The 23,342-nt window shown below is 34.3% G+C and overlaps 1 protein-coding gene across 1 annotated transcript; it reads right to left on the bottom strand.

Moving 5' to 3' along the window:
• Positions 1-202: 202 nt before the first annotated feature.
• Positions 203-23,263, bottom strand: LOC117791255 (cadherin-99C). Its single transcript, XM_034630960.1, has 11 exons — positions 23,101-23,263; positions 22,760-22,793; positions 17,976-18,149; positions 15,285-15,463; positions 14,950-15,072; positions 8,048-8,227; positions 7,905-7,970; positions 2,808-6,275; positions 1,965-2,086; positions 1,128-1,853; positions 203-819 (listed from the first exon to the last, which is right to left on the bottom strand). Exons 3-11 carry the CDS (start codon positions 18,142-18,144, stop codon positions 678-680), a joined length of 5,175 nt encoding a protein of 1,724 aa, XP_034486851.1. The 5' UTR covers positions 18,145-18,149; positions 22,760-22,793; positions 23,101-23,263; the 3' UTR covers positions 203-677.
• Between the last annotated feature and the right edge of the window lie 79 nt (positions 23,264-23,342).

Consider the following 23,342-nt stretch of genomic DNA (forward strand, 5'->3'; position numbering starts at 1 on the left):
CAATAAAAAATTAATAAATTTGATGAAAATTAAAATTTAGTAATTAGACAAAATTAAGCTTAACATTTTAAAAAAGGTTTGAAGTTCGTCAGCCGTCGTTTATGATTAATTTATGATAAAGTTATGTATATACATAGATTTGTAGCTGGCAACCTAAGAAAGTCAAACTAGGCGCACTTATCTTCAAAATTAAACAAAAAAATTTGGTTTTTCGGTACATAATTTAATTTTTGTATAGTTCAGTTAGCATAGGTATATACAAAAAGCATGGATATTTGTTTATATTTAAAATAGATATCTGTTTAACAAATATATATACACTACATATGCAAGATTCATTATGATTTATGGCTGATCCAAAGAACACTTCTTTATTTGTTTATCATTTGATTTTTATATAATTAAAATATATAGCTTGTACCCTTACTTAAAGAAAACTAATGACTGCAGTTGCTTGATGCTTATGTACAAAAGAAATAATTAAATCTTATCAGTTTTTTTTTTGTTGTATTTATACATTATATTTACATATTCTCATTCTCATTATAATGGCAACTGCTAACTAAGTTAAATTAACTATAAAAACTTTTTCAAAATTGGCAACTAATTTTTGTTTAGTCTTTCATTAATAAATACATCGAATTGTTTACTACTTAGAATTGCAGTTTGTTGAGCCTTTAAAGTTCCGTTGTGGTTTCCACCTCGGATCGATCCAAATCGTTGAGATACGAAAAACTCATCTGGCCGTAATCCCGCTTGCCAAAAACCACATTCTCGTTGGTGTGACTCACATGACTGTGGCTCAAATCCCCATTGGATCTAGAAAGGAGGAAAACAATTAATACATAAAGTAGAAGTTTTAAATTATAAAAAAACTTGTAATATAGTTTTTAGCTAGGAATGAAAAAAAGCAACAAAAAAAAACTACAAATTTTTAAAATAAAAAACTTTTCTAACTCTGATCTTAATTTTCTAGAAAATACCTGAAGTCAAAAATATTTTATTGTAATATGCGGTATTTCATTATATATTCTTTTGAATTTTTTAAATATTTCAATCGTGATAGTTTGAGTAAAATATTTTTGATTCCGAAAAAACAATATAATGTTAAGGGAATTTCAACTCACCTCTGGAACAGAGGATTGGCAATGGGCAGTTCTCCGGCATATAAGCGATTGTTCTGCTGGTTATTCCTGCCCAGAGTGTTGGTCATCAGCTCGTTGCCATTGAGGGTTGCCATGCCACCAAAAGTGTTGCCACGTCGTCCCATCGTGCTGTATCCGTTGTTTTGAATGCTGGCCAAGTTGTTGCGACTGGATGAGTCTATCTTATAGCCACCATTCTGATAGTGATTGCTATTGTGGTGCTTAATCCTGCCCAGAGTGAGTGTGCCGGGCGTGCTGTTACCCGGAATGGCCAAAGGATTCGCATTATTGCGAGCATTCATTTCCAGAGTGCGATTAAATGTATTCTGACGATTGTTCATTGTCAAATTGTTATTGTTAATATTGTTGGCCAGATTGTTGAGATTGTTGCGTCGCAGTGTGGAAATTGTTGCTGTGGTGGCATCCGAATGCGATGGACTCGACTGTCCTTCTGCTCCGCCATTTTGTTTGTGCGTTATATAGCTGACATTGTCCAAGGAGAAGGCATGATTCTTGGCACTAAAGTCCAACTGCAGATCCTCATCACCATCTGGAGGCACTGCCATGGCCAGCATCTGTGTCTCATACTCCTTCATATTGGCCACCGATTCTCCAGAGTTTGCTGCCTGGGAATTGACAATAACAGGATCATATCTCGTTGGAGTTGGAGCCGAATATTGTCGCATTCTCTGCTTAAAGTTCTTGTATCTGAAAGGAAAACAAAAATAATTAGTATAAGCTCCCATTGCTCTATCCTTTATGTCTTCGCAAGTGGCGCCAGTGAGACGCACAAGCACTCGAGCGGACACTTTCACTTACTTGGACCAAGAGACACATATGTAAATGATGCCAATCGTGCCCAGAATGAGTATAATAATGGATATGGCTATTAAGGTGAAGGAAAAGACTTCGTCATCAAGAGATGCCATCGTAGCTTTGATCTACAATTATATAAAAGGTAAAGGAAAAATCATTAATTGTAAGTTATGACAGTTTAAAGTTTTCGATAAAGTATCAAGGTGGTGGAAAAAAAAAATATTATAATACATTTATCAATTTTGATGTAGAATGAAATTAGAGTTAAATTGACGATAAAAATTACATTCCGCAATGAAATCGGTTAATTTTTGACAAAGTTATGACAGTTTGAAGTATGTGAGAAAGCGTCAAGGACAAAGTAGGAAAAATATTGACAGTGATCGAAAAAAATAGCATTTCCCGATTTTGATGCAGAATGATAATAGAGGTCAAAATAAGATAAAATTGACATTCCGCAAAGAAATCGGTTTATTTTTGACAAAGTTATGGCAGTTTGAAGTATGTGAGAAAGCGTCAAGGACAAAGTAAGAAAAATATTGACAGTGATCGAAAAAAATAGCATTTCCCGATTTTGATGCAGAATGATAATAGAGGTCAAAATAAGATAAAATTGACATTCCGCAAGGAAATCGGTTAATTTTTGACAAAGTTATGACAGTTTGAAGTATGTGAGAAAGCGTCAAGGACAAAATAAGAAAAATATTGACAGTGATCGAAAAAAATAGCATTTTCCAATTTTGATGCAGAATGAGAATAGAGGTCAAAATAAGATAAAATTGACATTCCGCAAGGAAATCGGTTAATTTTTGACAAAGTTATGTCAGTTTGAAGTATTTCTCGTACCTTGTGAACCTGTTCCTTCATCTGAATCGGGGCAAAGATGCCCTCGGCTGTGGCTCGCACCAGATTCGATGCCGCCAAATTGAGTTCCGTGCTCGCCGAGGCACCGAAGAGCGTCTCCTGGACCAAGCTGTCATTGCGGGTCAACAATTTCTCCGTCTTGGGATCGATTAAATAGAACCAGACATCGGTTGCCTCGGGATTCTCCGAGACGGTGCCATTGTCCGTCAAATACTTGCGATTGCTGAAGCGTTCGATGCCAGAGACCAAGCCATTGGTCTTCTCCTCGAGCAGCTCTTCCAGGGCTGCATAATGATTGCGTATTTTATTCGGGGCTGCATTCGAAAATGTCAACGCCATGCGATGCGAATCTGTCAGTTTGTTGACTACAATGCGTGCTCTTGTATTATGTGATCCCTGTTCCAGGGCTGCATTATCACTTGCCTCCACGTAGAAAGTTAGTGGGAAGTTTGTGAGCTCATTGAAGAGTTTTGCCGTGCGCAAAATGCCGGAATCTTCAGTTATGCTAAAGTAACTAGAAGGTTGATTCTCCCTGGACAGGGCATTCTCCTGATCCTCCTCGTCGTAAAGTTTATAGCTCAATATGCCGAATTTTCCCGAGTCGCGATCAGTGGCACGAACTTGTAAAATAGTCGTATCAATGTCCATTTCCGGTGTGATTACGGCGTAATAAGTGTCATTCTGACCGTGGAAACGATTAAAGACAAACTCGGGCGGATTATCATTTTCATCCTGCACAATAATCTTGATCGTGGCCCGATCCTTGCGTGGACTCACAAAATATCTGTGCGAATTGAGGCGTATTTCCAAATTGTACGAAGTCTTGGTCTCATAATCCAGCGGCTTGACCAGCACAAGCACACAGCCGTAATCCTCGAGCAGCAGTTCAAAGATGCCCAACTCATTGCCCTGGGAGAATTCGCATTTGTAGTTGGGTGTCTCCCGTGAAGGTTTCTTTGAGTTGATGATCTGTATGAGTTTCAGTGTGGAATTCACGGCTGTCGATTCCGGCACACTAATAATGTAATTATCATCACTGAACGCCAGGCCAACTGTATCCGAGTTCATGGAGTTTTCGCCAATGGATTTACGCTCCAACTGATCCTGATCCTCGGCGGGATCGAGCAGCAGATGACGCACAAAGACGGGCAACATGGCCACGGAGCTGAGCTGGGGTTCTCCCATATCGTAGGCTCTGATGTCCACCTGGTACTCCGTATCCTCCTCCTTGCGCAGCTCATCACGTATACGTACCGCACCCGTATCCGGATCCACTTGGAAGTACTTTAAGGCCTTGCCCCGCCCCACCAGCTCGTAGCGCACCACATTGCCGGGTGAAGTGCCATCCGCATCGATGGCCGGCATTGTGGCAATGATGGAGCCAATGGGTTGATCGTCATTGACGGTCACGGGTCCGGGTACGGTTATAAATACCGGACGCACATCATTGCGATCCTCCACATCGACAATCAGACGCACTGTATCGCCCTGTGCCTCACCATCGTTCTCAATGGTTCCGATGACCAGTTCATGTTGTCGCTGCTTCTCATAGTCCAATCCCTTGGTGGTGCGTATTTCACCGGTGATTGGAGAGATCTTGAAGAGTTCCGCGTCGCCTTTGCGCAGCACATAAGTGATCTCTGGCATGGAATCGGGATCGTAGGCCTGCACAGTGGCTACCAGAAAGTTGGGCTCATTCTCCGCAATTCTCACATTGATCTTGGCATCATTAAACTTGGGCACCTCGTCCGGCAGATCGTTAACCAACACTGTCACACTGGCCGTGCCCAGACGAGCATCCGGAGCTCCATCCTTGGCAGTCACCACAAATCTGTACTCATTGAGACGCTCGTAGTCGAGTTCGGAGGCGGTGCGTAGCTCCCCCGACTTGGCATTGATATTAAAGGGTATATCCGTGGGTATGGAATAAGTGATCTCGGCATTGATGCCCTCATCCGCATCCGTGGCATGCACCAGTCCCACAAAGGCATTCGATTTACCCTCATCCACATGGAAAACGTAGGGTAAATTATCCTCATCGAATTCCGGATTCTTATCATTGATATCCGTGACCTTAATATTTACGGTTGCACTGCTGGAGAGTCCGCCATTATCCTCCGCCTTAACGATCAGTTGATAGCGTGTTAAACTCTCGCGATCCAATTTTCGGATCACCATAATGACACCACTCTGCTGACCGACCGCAAATTGCCGTAGATCGTTGCCGGACATGATCGAGTAGACAACTGGATCGTTTTCCGGATCATCGGCATGGATAACAGTGACGGTCGAATTGATTTCGGCACCTTCGCTGACTTGCACCTCGTAGACGGCACTACCGAACCGTGGTGGCTTCGTATTCGGTCCCGGCGTGACTGTCACCTCCACGATCGCCTGCGAGGAGAGTCCGCCAATATCCGTTGCCTGTACCGTAATGCTATACTGCTCTCCGGCCAATAATCGGCCACGTGTCTCAATCTCGCCCGTTTTCTCATCGATCTTGAACTTTTGCAGGCCATTGTTGGACACATGGTAGATGGAATAGCTGACCACCGCATTCGGGCCCTCATCAATGTCCGTTGCCATCATTTTGGCGACCAAACGCTGCTCATGCTGATCTCCGGCTGCAATGGAAATTGGTGCTACCATCGCCAGTTTGGGTGCATTGTCATTGACGTCCCTTAAAATGACCGTGAGACTTAAGGGAGCACTTGCTGCATTGGTTTTTGGCTCTCTGGCCACCACTTGGAACTTGTAGCGTCCCGGTGCGGGAGGATCACGATCTAATCCCTCCTCGTTTACCACCAAAATGCCCTCGTTTGTCACATTAAACGAAGGCGTTGTCAGCTCGTAAATGTAATCGGGTTTCGGATCATCTTCTCCCAAATCTTCATCGGTTGTTCGAAATGTGATGGGCTTTCCACTCGCATCCAAAACTCTTGTGCCAATTGGCGAATTCTCATCCACATAACCCTCGATGTCGGAGGAGGATATTACCGGCGGATTCGCATCTACGGGCTTTACGGCAATCGTCAGTTTGGCCGTCGTGAAGCGTCGTGGCGGTGCCGAGATCTCTTCGGCTTTCACAATGATATCATATCGCTTTGCTGTCGATGTGTCCACCGCTTTTATCTGCTTCAGAACTCCGGTTTCCTGATCGATCTCAAAGTAATCCGCATAATTGCCCGGCATTCCACTCGCAAAACTATAACTTATTGGCGAACTGATCGTATCCAGATCCACAGCCTGTATCCTTTCCGGTAATACATTGAGCACACCCTGCACCGATCCTGCAGGAACTGAGGCTGTATATTCCGGATTAATGCAGGCGCCATCCAACAAAACACATCCCCGATAAATAAAAGACGGATCCATGTCATCCGAGTCGGCTATGTTCACAGTTAGAGTTGTGGTCGACGAAAGACGCTCTGCCACATTTCTCGCACGATCCTAAAAATGATTAAAAATAAAATATATAATTTTTTTCAGATATTAAAAAAATTTTTTAAGAAAAATGAACAACAATTAAATCAAAAATGAAGTGAATCAAACAACAGTTTCCCCAAAAACCATATAAAGCAATGAAATATTAACTCCCGAATAATAAAAAAAATTTCTTACGAAGAATAAACAGGGAGCAATTCGAAAAAGAAGTTAGAGGTTCCTGAAAATTCTCAGTTTCCATAAAATTTCTAATATTTCCTGGATGATAGTAAAATTTTCTCAAAATGACAATAAAAAGTTTTAATAAATTTGAGAATTTCGAGGAATAAAATGAAGAAAATTATGTGAATTGTTTGAATAAATTTTAGAATTTCGAGGAATAAAAATAAGAAAAATATATGAATTGATGAACACTGAGGTTAACGAAAATTCACAATATCTATAAAATCTTAAATGTTTCCTGGACTATAATAATATTTTCTCAAAAAGACAATTAAATGAATAGTTTAAATAAATTTGAAAATATCGAGGAATAAAAATAAAAAAATTATATGAATAGAAAAAGAAGTTAGAGGTTCCTGAAAATTAAAAATTTCTATAAAATCTTAAATGTTTCCTGGGTGTTAATGATATCCTCTTAAAAAGACAATAATATAAATAGTTTGAATACATTTGAGAATTTTGAGGAAATAAAAGAGATAATAGAATAAAAAGCTGAAAACAACTGAAAGGGAGCTTCTAAACTGAGACTGAAATACTTGGGAATAACTGTGTTTTCTCCTTTTGTTTGTAAGAAATTGCCTTGGAAATATATCATAAGAATTTGCTTTTCTGGAAGAGCTTTAAATGAACTAAATTGTAACTAGCTCTAAAGTTGACATGGATTACAATACATAAAGCTTACTGATTTACTTGCGGTATCTCTGGAATTTATTTCTAATTCTTTAAACCATTTTTCGCATTGTCTACATTTACATCATTCAATTTTCTTAATCTGTTAAGGCTTTCAATGAACTTTGAAGTAAACTTTCAATGAGCTTTAGCATTAGAGCTTTCTGCTGTCACATATGGATGTGAAAACAATGGGTTAGCCTAGGCCATTGGCTTGTCAACGGGTTTGGTGAGCGCGATATGCCAAACGCCAGGTAATTTGATGCCCCACTGCCTCAAGGAGCAGCCAGGTAAATAAACCAAGCAGATACTCGGGACACTGGACCAAAGTCGGACCAAATTGACAGCAGTCTTGAGGAAGGCGCGCATATGTAAATGTCAAATAAATTCTTTTGAAATGTCATAAACCGGCGATACTCCATTGTTGCCGTTGTTGTTGTTGTTGTTATTGTTGTTGTTGTTGGTATCGCCAGTTGCGCCCAACAAAATCATGTTTATCATGAGTTTTTCATTTGTTGAATAAAAATTATTTGGTTATGCTTGATATGCCATAAAGTTTAAACTTAATTTATAATTGTAGCAGAAGCACGTTTATATGATTTAAGCTCATTACAGAATAAAGGTTATACATAATTTTTAAACTCGTATAAAATATAAAAAACTAAAAATTTTGATGATAAGTTAAATGATATATCATTAAATCAAAAGCTCCATAAATATATCTATTTAATTAAATCAACTTACGGATGCCACAATAGTCAGATAATAGCGTTGAATCTTCTCGTAATCCAATGTCTTAGCGACTGTTACCTGTTGTTAACAAAAAATAAAATATATATAAATAAAAAAAAGGAATAATTAAACGAAGGAATTCATTTCGCACTTACTTGTCCTTGATGTGGAAATGATATTGCAAATGTACCATAGCCATCGGCACTGGTTAACTTCTCATCTTCGGTCCTATTAGTATCTCCCTTGACTATAAAATACTCGACTAGGCCGTTTACGCCGGCATCCTTGTCGAGCGCCTGTATATTACGATAGATTGTCGATCCCAAAGGAGTGCTCTGCAAAGAAATTAATTATTTACTTTAAAATATTTAAAAATGTATATATGTATCGGCCGTATTCTACAAATCTATACAAAATCAAAAGGAAAAAATATACGAATTTTTACTAAAAATTAAGAGTAAAAATATTTTTATAGCATTTTTTATAGCACAGAAAATTCCATATTTTCTTATATTTATTTTAAGCATGTATTTCAAATATTTTGTAATTTCTATTGAATGATTTTTGGGTTTAATATAAGTAAACTAGTATAATTATATGTGGTATACTATATATACTATTATACCGATACTCAAATATACTATAATATATTTATAAAGTAATTATTTTTATAATTTTCATAGATGCTCTAAGCATATATTGCATTTCAGATTAATATAAAATTATATGATACTAGTTGACTTGTTTGATGTACACTGTTATACTAAGTAGAAGAATGAATCGTACACTATCAAACTGTTATACACATATGTATATTTATATATATATATATCAGTTTATATTCACATTTATCATGTTTTCAAATATTAATTTAAATAAATTTGCAATATATTTATTGGTTCCTATTGAAAGCATTTAAAATACTGCTGTATACTGGTATACTATTTTATATTACAGACAAACTGTTATATAAGTGTATACAAGTTTATATACTTGGCAGTTGTGCTGTGTCCTTAGATCTGGCCGCATACCAAAGATAATTTTGACTTCTAGATGAAAAAAACAATAAAAGTTACGATAATGATTGTTACCGTTTTTATACCGTGCAAAAATGCTAAATACGTTTCTGCGATGGCAACCAAAAAAGGCATGTTCATGAAAATTAGGTAGCAACTGAAATGCTATTGTTCTTGTTGTTGTTGCTGTTGCTGTTGTTGCTGTTGTTTGACTGTTGAAGCAGCACCACGGCAAACAGCAAAAGTAACAACCATAACAACAACAACAGGAGAAACAAGCTGGGCGACAAAACGTGCACAACAACAACAGCAACAACAAAAGCAACAACTACACAAAGATGCACCAAAAGTGCAGTTATGTAACGGAGCAAAGCAAACAGCCTTTTACATTCAACTAAAAGTAACCCAGCAAGCATTTGGTAGATCGATTTAAGAAGAAACACCAAAATGAATCTTTGCCTTAAAATCGGAACCAAGCACCAGAGGGAAAATATCACAATTAATTAAATTTGAATGCAGAATTAATAAAGATGCTTGAAAATCGGTTAAGTTTTGACAAAGTTATGACAGTTTGAGTTGTTCAGTCCCTTGATCTTTGCACTTTACAAGTCAAAATTTTCATCAGATTTGGCATGATTTTTTACCAAAAAATAAAACGTCTCAGAATTAAGTTTAAAGTGTCGTTTTATACTAATTACGAAATAAGAAGTTCATTAAAAGTAAAAACTTGAGATTTAAAATTTTCAATTTTCAAAATTTCAAAGGGGGGACCCTATGCTTTAATACCAAAACCAATTTCTAGAGGGTAAAATATTTTTTTTTTAAATTAAATTAAATTTGAATGCAGAATGAATTTAGAGGCCAAATCATAATCAAAATGATATTCCGTTTGAAAATCGGTTCAGTTTTGATAAAGTTAGGAAAGTTTGAAGTTGGTCAGACTTTGATTCAAGCAACTTTACAAGTCAAAATTTTCATCAGATTTGGCATGATTTTTTACCAAAAAATGAAACGTCTCAGAATTAAGTTTAAAGTGTTGTTTCTTGCTAATTACGATATAAGGAGTTGATTTTAAGTGAAAACTTGGGATTTAAAATTTTCAATTTTCAAAATTTCAAAGGGGGGACCCTTAGCATTAAAATCAATATCTAGATCTACAGGGTAAATATTTTTTTTTATCGATTTTAGTAAGATTTGAATGCAGAATGATTTGAGTTGCCAAACAATGTTTTAAATGACATTCCGTTTGAAAATCGGTTAAGTTTAAACCAAGTTATGGAGGCTAGAAGTTGGTCAAACCATTGACCTAACAACGGTTAAATGATCCGGTATTATTCGCTCCTCAAATGTGTTTGAAAATTTCTTAAAATGCCTGCTGGGATGTGTATCTCTCTAGGTATGTATGTATGTGTGTGTATTTGTGTGTAGTTGCCTCTTTCCTCGAGGTTAAACACAGCAGGTACTAAGTAAGTAAGTATATATACTAAATGCGCCTTATACTTTACGCCTTTGGCAAAACGAGCTGAACTTTTGATTTCGGTATTTTTTAGTGCTTTATGTTAAATGGCAAGTGAATTTGAGTAGAGGCGCAGTTGTTGTTGCTGTTGTTGTTGTTGTTGTTGTTGGTATTAAATGAGTAATTTGATGCTCATTATTATGTAATATTTATTAAGCTGAAGAACGCATCTTCCCATGAAAAACTCTATTAAAGACTTAAGCTCAAAGGAGCAAGTATGTACAGTTAGCCAAATAATTATCTTGACAAAGAAATATCATAATATATTTGTTAATTATTTGTAGCTAAAATAATTGAACTCATTATATTATTTTAGACAAAGAAAATTCATAATTTATATGTTTTTTTCTTTTTAGTAATTATATTATTTTAACAATTTTTAAAAACCATAAACAAGTAAATGTAAAAATAAATAAATAATTTTTTTTATGTAGAATTGAGCCACAATTTATATTATCTTTTATAAATTTGTAAAAATATTATACAATACATTCTCAAAATATTACAATTTATTTTAATTTATATTAATAGTCTTTTTAAAAAAACATATAAATATTTTTCTATATATTTTTTGAAAAAGGACTTTGCCAAAATGAACAGATTCCTTTCTACATTTTCTAGAACCATGGTTTTACACACCTAAGCCGTGAAACTTGACTAGTGACAACCTGGCATATGTATTTTTTTTCGCATAGTCAAAATAATTGCTTGACATACTGTGTGTATTTTATTGTAGCTTGATGGTGGCCCCAAACTGTGCGGTATATGTTAGTTTAAGTGAGATAAACATTTGCCTGTTGGGACGCGCCGCATCGTGCATCAGGTTGAACACCACAACCGCCGAGCACCACCGAACACCGCCGAGTACCACCAAAATGTGCTATGTTTGAGTATGCGAGCGGAACGTGATATACGAGTATTTGAGTACTTGGGGACTCTGTGTTGAATAAATATTTGCGCTGCATCTGGCAATTGCCTGAAAATTGTTGTTGATTTTCCTTGTATTTACATACAAATACACATGTACATACATATGCACGTACATTGTACAATGTACATATATATATTTATATATATGCATCTTTGTGTAGGCGGAGGGGCATAAAAGATTTGTATCGCCTGCACGAAATTATTTGTTAAGCGTGCCCGTATACAATAAAAGCAGCATGGCGACTTGTAAGTATATCTGTCCATTCGATATTGTTGTACCCTGTAATCATAAATGGCATGAATGGGTATGATGCGACTACGTTGAGGTGCTTGCAATTGACAGAGAAACCCCGACTCAGAGGTTCTAAGAGCTAGAGCTATTAAATTTGTATACTCTAAATATAATCTGTTCATTGAATCCGAAAGCGGATGAAAATATTTCCACTCATTTCATATATTTATTTTATATTTTACTAACTAAATTATGCCGTTGAAACAATTAAAAATTAATTATAAAAAATCATTATCATAAGTTAAATTCTTCAAAAAATTTGATTGACTTTAAGAATCCAGAATAATGGGAAAGCATTTAAGAAATATAATTTTTTTTTTTTTGTAGGATACTTTGAACCAGAATTTTTGGTTTAGGGATTCCTTAAATCAAATCAAATTGAAATTATTCTCTATGATTTGAACCACATATTCTAAAATTTTTAATATATATTACAAAAAATTAATCTTATCCATATAAAGGACAAAAATTAGATAATTTTTTTTTATATAGTACTAACTATAAATTTTTTTAGATTGATTTTGAAACAGTGAAAAAATCATAATCCTATCAGTTTCATAAATTAGATTCTTCTTAGATTCTTTAATATAATTTTTAATGTCTTAAAAAATCAAGAATTTTTTTTTAAATATTTGAGAAAATAAATAAATTTTTTAGTATAAAATTAATGAAAGTCTTAAAACAAAAACATGGATTAACCCCTGAATTTTTTTCAACAATTTTAAATGTTTATTATACAAAGATCATCTCATCAATGTAGAATACAAAATAATTCTTCTCACCAACATCAAAGTTGATATTAGATCATGTTTATTTAAAATTGTAGATTTCCGTTCTATGCGAATCGGTTCCGTTCGGTTTCGTCCCGTTTCTTAGGAGAATGCGGCCTTATTGGGTGTAATTGCTTGTTTAATGAGCTTAATCAATGCCAATCTCAGGGGATACTATTAGTTGAGCAATCTGAGGCAACTGAGCAACTCGGGGAACTGTTGTTTTTCATTTATAAATTAAAATGCAACACAATGGCTGATGGCTTTTTACGGTTTGTTAGCTGATTGCCAGACCAATTGCATTCTAACCAATAATGAGTTTAGCTTTGGTCATTGCCATCGTCATCATCATCATCATCATCATTATCATTATCAGTCTGCAAACCAATAAAAATCATTCGCAATTTCCAACGTTTTGCTTCATTTCAAATGGATCGCTGCATATTCATCTGTTTTCTGCTTTCAAAATCAATTCCCACTGTGTGAGTCTGGCATTTGTCACAATTAATTATTAGACTCTGTGGCACCCGCTACTAAATTTATGTGCATACATCAGACTATCACAGAGAGAGAGAGGACTAGAGAAGACTCTACCATATTCTTCTTATGAAGATCCCGTTCCAGGCACGATCTGAAAGCCCTGGCACAGCTGCAACAGACAAAGGACAACTAGTTCAGCACGCAGCTTATGATTATAAAGTCAGTTCCAGGCCCAAAACAAGTTAAAGCAGTGGAGAATAAAGCTGTACGCAAAAATACCCTGGAGGCAACAAAATTACTGCATTTAAAAATAATTTTTTATTTAAATTAAAAACAAAATTTTTCTATATTTGTTTTTCAAATTTACTAAAGGAGCTAGTAGCCTTTTATTTTAATAGTGTTGCCTACACTGTTTTTTTTAAATATAAAAAATAACTATTCCTTAATCAAATAAGCTGTCATCTACGTAGGCTTCTAGGCAGCTTTCCAAGAAGCCTGTTCTTAATCAAATAAACTTTCATTTGCCTAAGGAACAACCAAGCTCACAACTTATCATCATCATTCTCATCTACTCGTAACTCTGCTTTGTGAATCACCTTTTGCGGCTGTTCTTTTGATTCCCTTTTCGCATGCTGCATTATGAATAATTTATGAATAGAAACGTTTTGCTATAAAAAAAAGGGGGTACAACATTGAACGCTGTCCAGATGGGCTACTTTGACATATTCAAATTGATTATATGTGTCGCAAAGGTGCGGCCTGAAGCCTCTAGCTTGGATAGGTGCTGTCGGGATGGTTAACGTGATGTTAGCTGGTTACTTTTAGTGGGCAATTCATCCACCAGACAGACGCTTGACATCAAGTACAATTACACTTATTGACATGGCGTTGCCACACTTGTGCACAGTTTAAATACTACGTACGTACCGATACAACAAATCAATTTTGAAAAATTGTTGACTGTTTTTGTGATGTTTTTTACAAGGAATCAAGGAATGGGTTCGGATCCGGTACGTTCCGAAACAACTATTTCGGTAATAGAATCTATTTCAGTTCTCTACTTTCGGTTTAGGTATCAGTCCCGGCACGTAACGGTACATCGAATCAATTTTGAAACATTTTAAAATTATATGGTTTCGCTTTATAATAATTATGACATGGAAAAAAAGTAAAATAATAAAATTTAAATGCAGAATTATTTAAGATGCCAAACCATGATCAAAATGATATTCCACTAGGAAATCGGTCAAGTTTTGACAAAGTTATGACAGTTTGAAGTTGCTCAAGCCTCTGACCTAGCAACTTTACAAGTCAAAATATTTCTTAATTTTGACATGATTTTTTACAAGAAAATGAAAGGCCTCAGAATCAAGTTTAAAGTGTCGTTTTATACTAATAACGATATAAGGAGTTGATTAAAAGTAAAAACTTGAGATTTAAAATTTTGAATTTTAAAAATTTCAAAGGGGGGACCCTTACCATTAACTTGGAACCATGGCTATGATGGTCGAAAAATGATAAAATATTGTAAATGCAAAAAGTTTAAATGCAGTATAAATTAAGAGACCGAACCAGGTTCAAAATGGCATTCTGATTGAAAATCGGGTCAGTTTTCTTAAAGTTATGACAGTTGGAAGTTTGTGAATTCTTTGACCCAGCAACTTTACCACAACCACAACCCGGTACAAGCGTTTCGGTTTTCGGTTCTTAAAAGAAAATTATTTTCAGATACGGTTTCAGTTTCGGTACTAAAAATGAATCGGTTAGTTTCGGTTAACGGTTTCGTAATAATTTCCTGTTTTCAATATTTCATTACCTTGAAGATGCAAAAACATTTTTTGGAAGTGAAAAGAGTAAGCATAAGATGGAACTCTCTCTACTTTAATTTAACCATCTTCCAGGACTTTTAAAAATTGGCGTTGCCGTACTATCACACATTTCACAAACATGTAGATAGAAAGGTATTTTGTAAGTTAAGAGGAGTGGAAATGTGAGCTGATTTGGTCTACTTTAATCGAGTTATCTTCCAGTAGTAAGGGAATATGTGACTTACCTCTGGTACAGTGATCTCGTAGGGCGTGTTCATAAAACGAGGGGCATTGTCATTGACATCGGACACTCGCACAATAAGCGGAATGTTGCGCTTCTTATTTGACTCACGAATGGTGCAGGAGACCTATGTAGAAAAAAAAGAGAATAGGGAAATGGCAAGATAAAAAGCAGAAGAGAAGAAGCATGGTGAATTCTGTTGATTTTGTAGATTGTGTAGATTAAATGTGGCATGTCGCATTCATTAGATGACTGTCTGAATGTTGCAACTGATTTATAATCGAGAGATAGATAGAGAGAGAGAAAAAAGAGAGGCAGGAAGTGAAAAGTTGAGCTCACCTGGAACACAATGTGACTGAGATTCTCCTCATCGCGATCGAGGGGCTGCAACAGCTTTAGCTTTTTGCCATCCAACAGGAATGTCGGTTGTCCCTTCGGGAAGACTAGATCCAAAGCAATTTCCGTGTTAGGATCACCATAAATTGGTAGTTCGGCCGGCGTGGTGGGTTGTCCAATAACTTTAGATGGCAATGAAATGATATATACAAAAAATTAAATTTGAATAGGCCTTTCTCAACTGAAAGATTTTCCAAGCGAGAGAAGAATACCGCTATGGTAGCCTTTCACTTTGTTTTTTTTTTTTTTTTGTTTTTCTTAAAGATATAAGTCTTAACCATGTGTATAAGTCGAGTAGAGTCTAGAAAGTCAGCGCTGCAATTATTGCAGAGTGTGTATGTTAGAGAGTGTGTGTGTGTGTGTGTGGAAGGAAACCAAATCAATGCTCCGATTTCTATTTTCCGGTTTTTCAGCCACTACTTGCCACAAGTTGCAACAAGTCAATGTCTATCCATTTAAGTTGGGTGGAACAACAGCAGCATGTGAGTACTCAACGAGTACTCTTCTACACTCTGGAAAAATTGGACCTACTTCACTTCCAATCTTCCTATAAGTATTCCCTTTTTTCTAAAAATATTTCTATATTAAATAACAAAAATGATATTCCTAAACCAAAGCAATAATTATAAACACAAATGAAAAGCCCCTTTAAAGTAAGATAGAAGAGTACATTTTTTTTAATTATCAGAGGAAAAAATAGTCTTTTTAAAATAAATAAGTTAGTGTTACTAACAATGGTTAATTTAGGTGAAATAGTAAGACAACTATTTTCTAAAATCAAAACATTTTTTTCTAATATATGTATTTCAAATTTTTAAAATACTTTAATATTTTATAAAAAATAGGATAATTTTTTTTAAATCGTAACCCATCTTCAAGATTCGGAATTTCCATTTTCTTTTAATTGTTTTAAAAAAATTTTAAAATAAAATTTGCCTGGAATTTTTTACTGTGATTAATGCAAATTTAACATTTTTCAAACTGTTTTAAAACAAAGACGCATTTCTGAAATGTGTGTTAGATTTTTTCCCCAGTGTATTTCTGAGTATCTAACTGAGACCCTATCGGAGTAAGACCATTTCTTTTATAATTCTTCGCTTGTTGTTTCCTTTTCGCAGTGCTTGGCATTCCTTAGCCAATTCTTGTCTCTTCTCACGTACCTTAATTAAGGCCTGGCTATTTGCCAGTTACCACATGCCAGTTGCCAGTTGCAAGTTGCAAGTTGCCAGCTCGAAGTTGTTGCCGCTTTCTCATAATTTATTTTCTGTTATATTACATTTATTTAATTGCATTTTCCTGCACTTGAGAGTTGTCTTCTCCCCATTATAATTTATCTATATATATTATTAAATTTAATCTTTGTACACTTTGTTGCAACCCAAGTCGATCCTGTTGATTAGTCTCAAATATATTGAGTGTTCGACGTGCCCCTTGGCTGTCAATTCGACTTCGAGTCTGGCAACTTGCAACTTGCAACTTGCAGCTTGGTATGTGCCTGGCTGAAACCCTATACTATCAGTTAATAACGAGTCCAAGTACGAGTACGAGCCTGCTCCAAAACCTGATGTTGGCCAAGACTAAGAGAGTACAAGTCGCACAGTGGGAAAACGCGACAGATTATCTACTTATAATTCAAATTTCAAGTGTCGCATATGGTTTATTTTTTTAATCTATAATAATAATAATTGCTTAATTTTAGTATTTAATTTATAGAACCTATGAGCTTTACTGAAAAAACGACAAATTTTTGACGTAAAACCAAGTATCTTTTTAAATGCAATAAATAATACTTTTTGTTAAAGCAAATTTTTAAAAATGATAAAAATTAAGAAAACCATAAATGTATTTCATTTAAAAATTAAAAATAATTCTCAAAAAACAATAACCATAGAACAAAAATTTTATACTGGGAAAAATTCTTGATTACCATAAAATAATAACTCGTTTTATTTTAATTATTATTATAAAAAATAAAAAATTAATTTAAATTTAAATAAATAAAAGCCATTACCCAAAAATGTATATGGTGAATAAATTTTTTGAGTTACATATAATGAGAAAATTACTGACGTTATCTTAGCAACTGTTTCGGATATATTAATTTAAAGCAGCTTATCCAGCTGTTTTAACCACTGTGCATCGTAGCGTGTTAAGCGCTACATTCTTATGTAAGTACTTTAATGCGATTTGCATCAAAGGCGCATTCCCTCACTCTTTCTACTCCTCTCCCTCTCCTTCTTCCTCTCTTTCTTGCCTCCCGCTCTGTCTGTCGTTGGGCGTATGAAACAATTTTATTATAATAAGAGCTTGACTTGGAGTTGAGGCTACTGAAATGTGTCTAACAGATTGTGAATTATTGTGGAGCGGGGAGAGGGAGAGGAGCAAAGAGTGCTCTACAAAATAAGCCTGAAAGGCGCATAAAACGACGATAAATTGTTGCCAAGATGCACAACGTCGTAAGCCTCCATCAATGTCCAAGTTGTTGAAGGCTTTCGGGCCTAATGAAGTCAACAGACTGAAAGTGTTCCGAAAGCCAAAGATTTCGAACTTAACTGCTTATAATTACACATAAGCACGAGTCTGGTATGGTTCGAGTATGTAAAGAGTACGATTAAATGTTCTCAAAATACTTACAGTCCCCCCGACTCTCTTCTATATCCAGTATTATATTTGTCTGGCCCGTTTCCACCTCACACATTTGGGATTTGCCCAGAACACCAACCGTGTCTTGGCAGCTGCCGAGTAAGAGTAAAAGTCCCAGAAATCCTGGTCCTAAGCCTGTCAACGCGCTGTATGAAGTCATCTTAACTGCAACGATAAAAATATAAAATATTTTATGTTAAATAATAAATTTCCTTAAGATTGTAAATCCATATCTATTTTTTTTCTAGAGAACTGTACTTAAAATTACAAATAAAACACAGTTTTTTTTTCTCAAATGAAGTTTTCTTAAGATTATGAACCCATTTTTATTAATTTATTAGAAAACTTTACTTACATTTGAAGCCTATCACAATTGTCTTGTTTAAAGAATTTATTAAAATTCTTTAAGATTGTGTACCCTTTTCTGTTTATTCACTAGAGAATTATGTATTATAAAAAAAATTTGCTTAATTTTTGTATAAATAAATATATAAGTATAACAATTCAATATATTTACAGGGTAGTTTTGAGTCGAGCAAACCATGTAAAACTTTTTTTTATCTTATGTAGACTACCGAGCGTGAAACTAAAGTGTTTATATTGATAACATGTGGTATGTTTACAGGGTATCTTCAGGTCGAGCACAAAGTTATATTTTTTATAGCTAGTTTAAACACATATTAATGTTTGAAATTTAAAAATGTATAGCCAAATTAATACATTAGCTACATTTTACGGAGTATTCTGTAGTCTTACTCTCTTTTATTTTCTATTTATTTTATTTATTTATTTTCTGTCTATTCTAAAATGAAAAGGAAACGCATTTTGCGCTCTATTTAAACAAAGCATAAAAACCAAAAAATATACAAACGGAACTATTTGATCAGAATCATAAATATGGAAATAGAAAACCCTCGAAACGGGCAGTTTGAGAAAAGTCGCAAATGCTGCCACTGTTTGAATGTTTGAAGTTATAAGGATATGGTCGGAAAAGCCGTCTCGTACTTGTACTTGGTTTAGTAAGTATACAAAGGCGGCAGAACAGAGCCTTAAATGGCCCGACATCAATATGCAATAAATATTTAACTTAACCATCTTGGCGCTGTCTACGCGTTTTTCTTGTTGCCCACTTTAGAATTGACCATATATAGGCCTATGGAAATCTATGATCAGATTTGTTTTCTTTTCTTTTTGGCCCGTTGGCAATACGTAAACGGTGCACAGCACAAACGGGCCAGAACTTACCACAAATAGTAGGAAAAAATAAAAGAAAAAAATAAAGAGGCAGAAACCAAAACTATTTTTATGGTTAACTTCACACTTTGCCTGTAGTTTGCCATAATGGATTCCCAAGCAAATTTTAGTACTCTGTATTCTTGGTATGTTTTCATAATGTAACTGATCGATCTTCCATTTATACACATACAGTTTGCATTTCAAATTCTGATTAATCTTTTGTTCTCTTCCACTTTTTATTATATCAACCTTTAAATCTTCGTAGTATTATTTACTGTAAGAGTTTAATTTAAGCTCGTAATTTTTATTATTTTACTCTTGTTATATTGTGTACTAAGCTTCTAAGATTATTGTAGACACTTTCTGTCTTTATAAAAATTCCTTTCAAATTTTTTCCAAGCTGTAATATTTTATTTACTTCAACTAGAGAAAGAAAAGTTATGGCCACATTCTATAATATTTTAAAATCATTTATGCTAGCCATAATAAGGCTCTTTATTCTGAACGTAAGTATTAAAATCCTATTATTGATTTTGTATGGTAGTAATGAGACTTCCTGTCTTTAAAAACAAATTCTTTTCTAGGTTGTTAATGTCTAGACTTAAGACTCTTCCATACTTTAATTTTAAGACGATAAGTTATAGTCACATTCTCTAATATTAAAATCCTTTATGTTAATCATAATAAGGCTCTTTATTATAATTGCTTCTCTACGGTTGTTTTGCAGTTTTTATTAGGCTGTGTAATTACGCAAATGTTGTATTTTTTTAAAAACATATTTCTTATTATTCTTCTTCCTCTCAACGGCTATCATCATTTGCCTTAAAAGATACATAAAAGCTTTACTGAAAGTCTCTCGCTTGCTTGTTCTGTTGGTCTGTTTGGTCTTTTAAGCACTTGGTCTGTTGGTTTCTTGGGCTGCTTGTCGTCTTGTCGCTTCGTTGTTGTTTGCCTCTCAATTAACGTAATTTGTGAGGTGAAAGCAAAAAGACGTTAGCACTAATAAATTGTTGGTAAGATACATATACATATTCACATACATTAATAGTATCTGCCGGATGGTCAAACGTTGTTCGGAAGACTAATGAGGTTAAAATTTACTTACAGCTAATAAGTGTCTAAGTTAATACGAGTTTCTTAATACCCTGTACTAACTGACTTTGTACAAAGGGAGACTAATAAAATAAAGAATACTATACAATAGAGCATTGTACAATTCTATAAACGTTCCTGAAACCAATTTGGGCGGCTTTAAAATGTCAAAATATTTGTTAAGATTTCTTGATATCTAAAATTTATTGAATTAAATTAAACTAATTTTTAATTTTAATCCGAGAGCATAAAATAAATTTAAAAAAAATTATGGTATGAAATTTATCAATAATTAAAAATTTTGTTGAAATTTGAAATATACTTTAATTTTTAATAGCCAATTTTCGATATTCAAAAATATGTCTGAAAAAATTAAGTCTTTGACATTTTAGGACTTATTTTTGTGTTGTTTTTGCAAACAGATATTAAACAGATGTAGATTCAGAATTCCTTGCACAAATATAATCATTATATCTCTTATCTAATCATCTAAGAATTCTGTACAGAGCATCTTTTAGTCGATTACTCTCATTCACTTCATTCTCCCTTGTTTTCTTGCTGTTTCTCTGTGTCTCGGGTTAATTTACATCCACCACGCAGTTATTATTTTAATAAAAATTGGATGCAAGGGAACCATTACGCCCATATTAGCCAAAGTGTTGTTTGTGGTTTTTTTCCCTATGAAAAGTGAATGAAAAAAGTGGAGATGACCTGTGCGGAGCGTGTGAAAGATTTGATACCGAGCTTTAAATATAAATTGAGCAAATTTTCATTATTATTATGTTTTATACACACTTTCGTGGGGATAAGTCAAAGACTAAGTCTTTTCTTCTTTTCTTTCAATTCTTTCACATCTTTTAGTTGTACTTATATAAGATGTTGCCAATCTTTGCTTTTCTTCGCTGCTTCCATTTGGCAATCAAAAGCGATGACATGAGATTCTCCAGCTTTACTGTTGTTTTCCGATAAGTTAAACCTTTGTCTCTACAGATTTTTTTACATTGTGTATAATCATTTTGTCACGAAAGATACATTTCCGAATCACATAAAAAAAAGTTACGTATGTATACTTGTAAATATGTATATATATATATATAAGTATGTTCTTGATTATGACAACTAGCTGTGTAGATATGACCATGTCTGTGTTTCTGTGGGTTTCTTTGAAAACTAGTCTCAGCTTTTTTTTTTCTACACATATCTTAACTAAGCGAACGTGTTTTAGTCGCTTTTATGTAATTTTCATTTAAGCAATTTAGATTGAAATCGGATTACTTTGTATTTATGCAAGTATACACCATATAAGTGCCATTGGAATGATGTGCCAAAAATTAAGTTGTTCAGCAGATTTTTGATAGCCGATATATATAGATTATACAGTTGGAGTTGCCTCCATCAACTATTTTGTAGCTATAGGGTATACAAAGTGAGATATAACGATAAAATGATGATTAATTAATTTTGCATAAACTATCTATTTAAACTATCTCTAATTGAGTTAAAAGATACTATCTACATATTTAAGTCGCTAACTTAATTTCATAATATTTATATAGTTCATCTGCTTAATATTTTTTAATGATAGAAACTTTTTTTGTAAGAACTATTTTAATTTAATTTTACTTTATATAACTTGTTATTTAATTGTAGGAACTTTTAATTACGTTTATTATTTAAGTTTTAGAAAATATTGCAATAGCTCAAAAAACAATAAAGTTTTTTATCTTAATACACGATAAAATTATCTCAGCTATGTTGTGTAAAAATTTCAGCCTCCTAGGTCTTATTGTCTTATGCTGTGCATTGATCAGTCAGTGAGTGAGTGAGTCCGGACAAAAAGTTTTATATATATATCGATTTAATGATTATAAAAGACAGTATAAAAAATATATTCTATCAATTTCACACTTTACAGGGTATTCCCTATAGCCGTACCCCTCATCTACGTAACGGTTTCCGTTTGCTGGTGTCATTTTTCATCAATTCAACATGAAATTTGCTGAACTGTCGATGTCAGCATTAAAAGACAAAAGTCAAAATGCAGACATAAGAAATTAAAAAATTTAGCTACGTGCATGCAGACTTATAAATGTATATACATACATATACGTGAACATAATTATATACTTAGATATTCCCAAATTGCGAAAATGCTGTGCCAATGAAATTGTGCAATTTCAAAATAAGCATATGGAAAAGTTTCCCTTCTTTTCTTTTTTTTTTTTTTGCATATGGAGTTCATAACTTTTGAGGAAAGTTGCAACATATTGGAAAAATATAGATGTTGAATCGGCAGATTAGTCTTGAAATTGAATATATTTGATTATATCGTATTACTACGTCTCAAATGTTAATTCTATCTTATGATATCATTACAATTCTAACTTTAGAAATCGAGAATGTGAATGTAAAATAATAGTATAGCCAAGAAATAAATTGTTACTTACTGTTTTATACCCAATAAATCCAATTGGTAAGCACCTAAAATAATTGTTATAGAGAATTGAGCATAAATCAGAAGAAAAAAAAAATGCATTTACAAACAATTAAGATTTAAGAATGGTTCAAGTCTCGAGTGCTCGACTAATATCAAGGTTATTTCTATTTGAGAATTGTGATTGTAACTCTGTCTCGACCTCAGACCTCGAAACGAGAGAAAGAGAGCAAAGGAGCGTGAGAGAGCGAGACAAAAGTTGGAATGTAGTTTTCTCATAAGCATAAATCAAATTTTCAATTTGGTAAATTTTTAGAATCGAGCACTCTCAACTATTAAATTCCCGTTACGTACAAGTTCAGTTACTATAATTAAGATTCCTTTCTTTATAGCGACAGAGCACTACATTTTAGTTGAACAATTCGAGGCACTCGGAACTGATTAAACTGGTTCAGTTAACGGCTTGACACTTCGGCTTAATCACTTGGCTTTTAATTGAGCATTTGACCCGAAGCACCTGTAAGCAGTAGACAAATGACATAATTAAGTCGACAATGTCAATTAATTAACGGAAATTAATCAAACAAATAGAGTCT

Source organism: Drosophila innubila (genome assembly GCF_004354385.1).
Source record: "Drosophila innubila isolate TH190305 chromosome 3R unlocalized genomic scaffold, UK_Dinn_1.0 2_E_3R, whole genome shotgun sequence".
NCBI lineage: Eukaryota > Metazoa > Arthropoda > Insecta > Diptera > Drosophilidae > Drosophila > Drosophila innubila.

What these genes read in the sequence shown, in the direction of transcription:
- LOC117791255 (XM_034630960.1), bottom strand. Translation starts at nt 18,144, where the DNA reads ATGACTTCATACAGCGCGTTGACAGGCTTAGGACCAGGATTTCTGGGA. An exon ending in ATCTGACTATTGTGGCATCC is followed by an intron (nt 6,276 to 7,904) that starts GTAAGTTGATTT and finishes AATCATTTTTAG; the next exon opens with GATCGTGCGAGAAATGTGGC. An exon ending in TGAAGGAACAGGTTCACAAG is followed by an intron (nt 2,087 to 2,807) that starts GTACGAGAAATA and finishes ATATAATTGTAG; the next exon opens with ATCAAAGCTACGATGGCATC.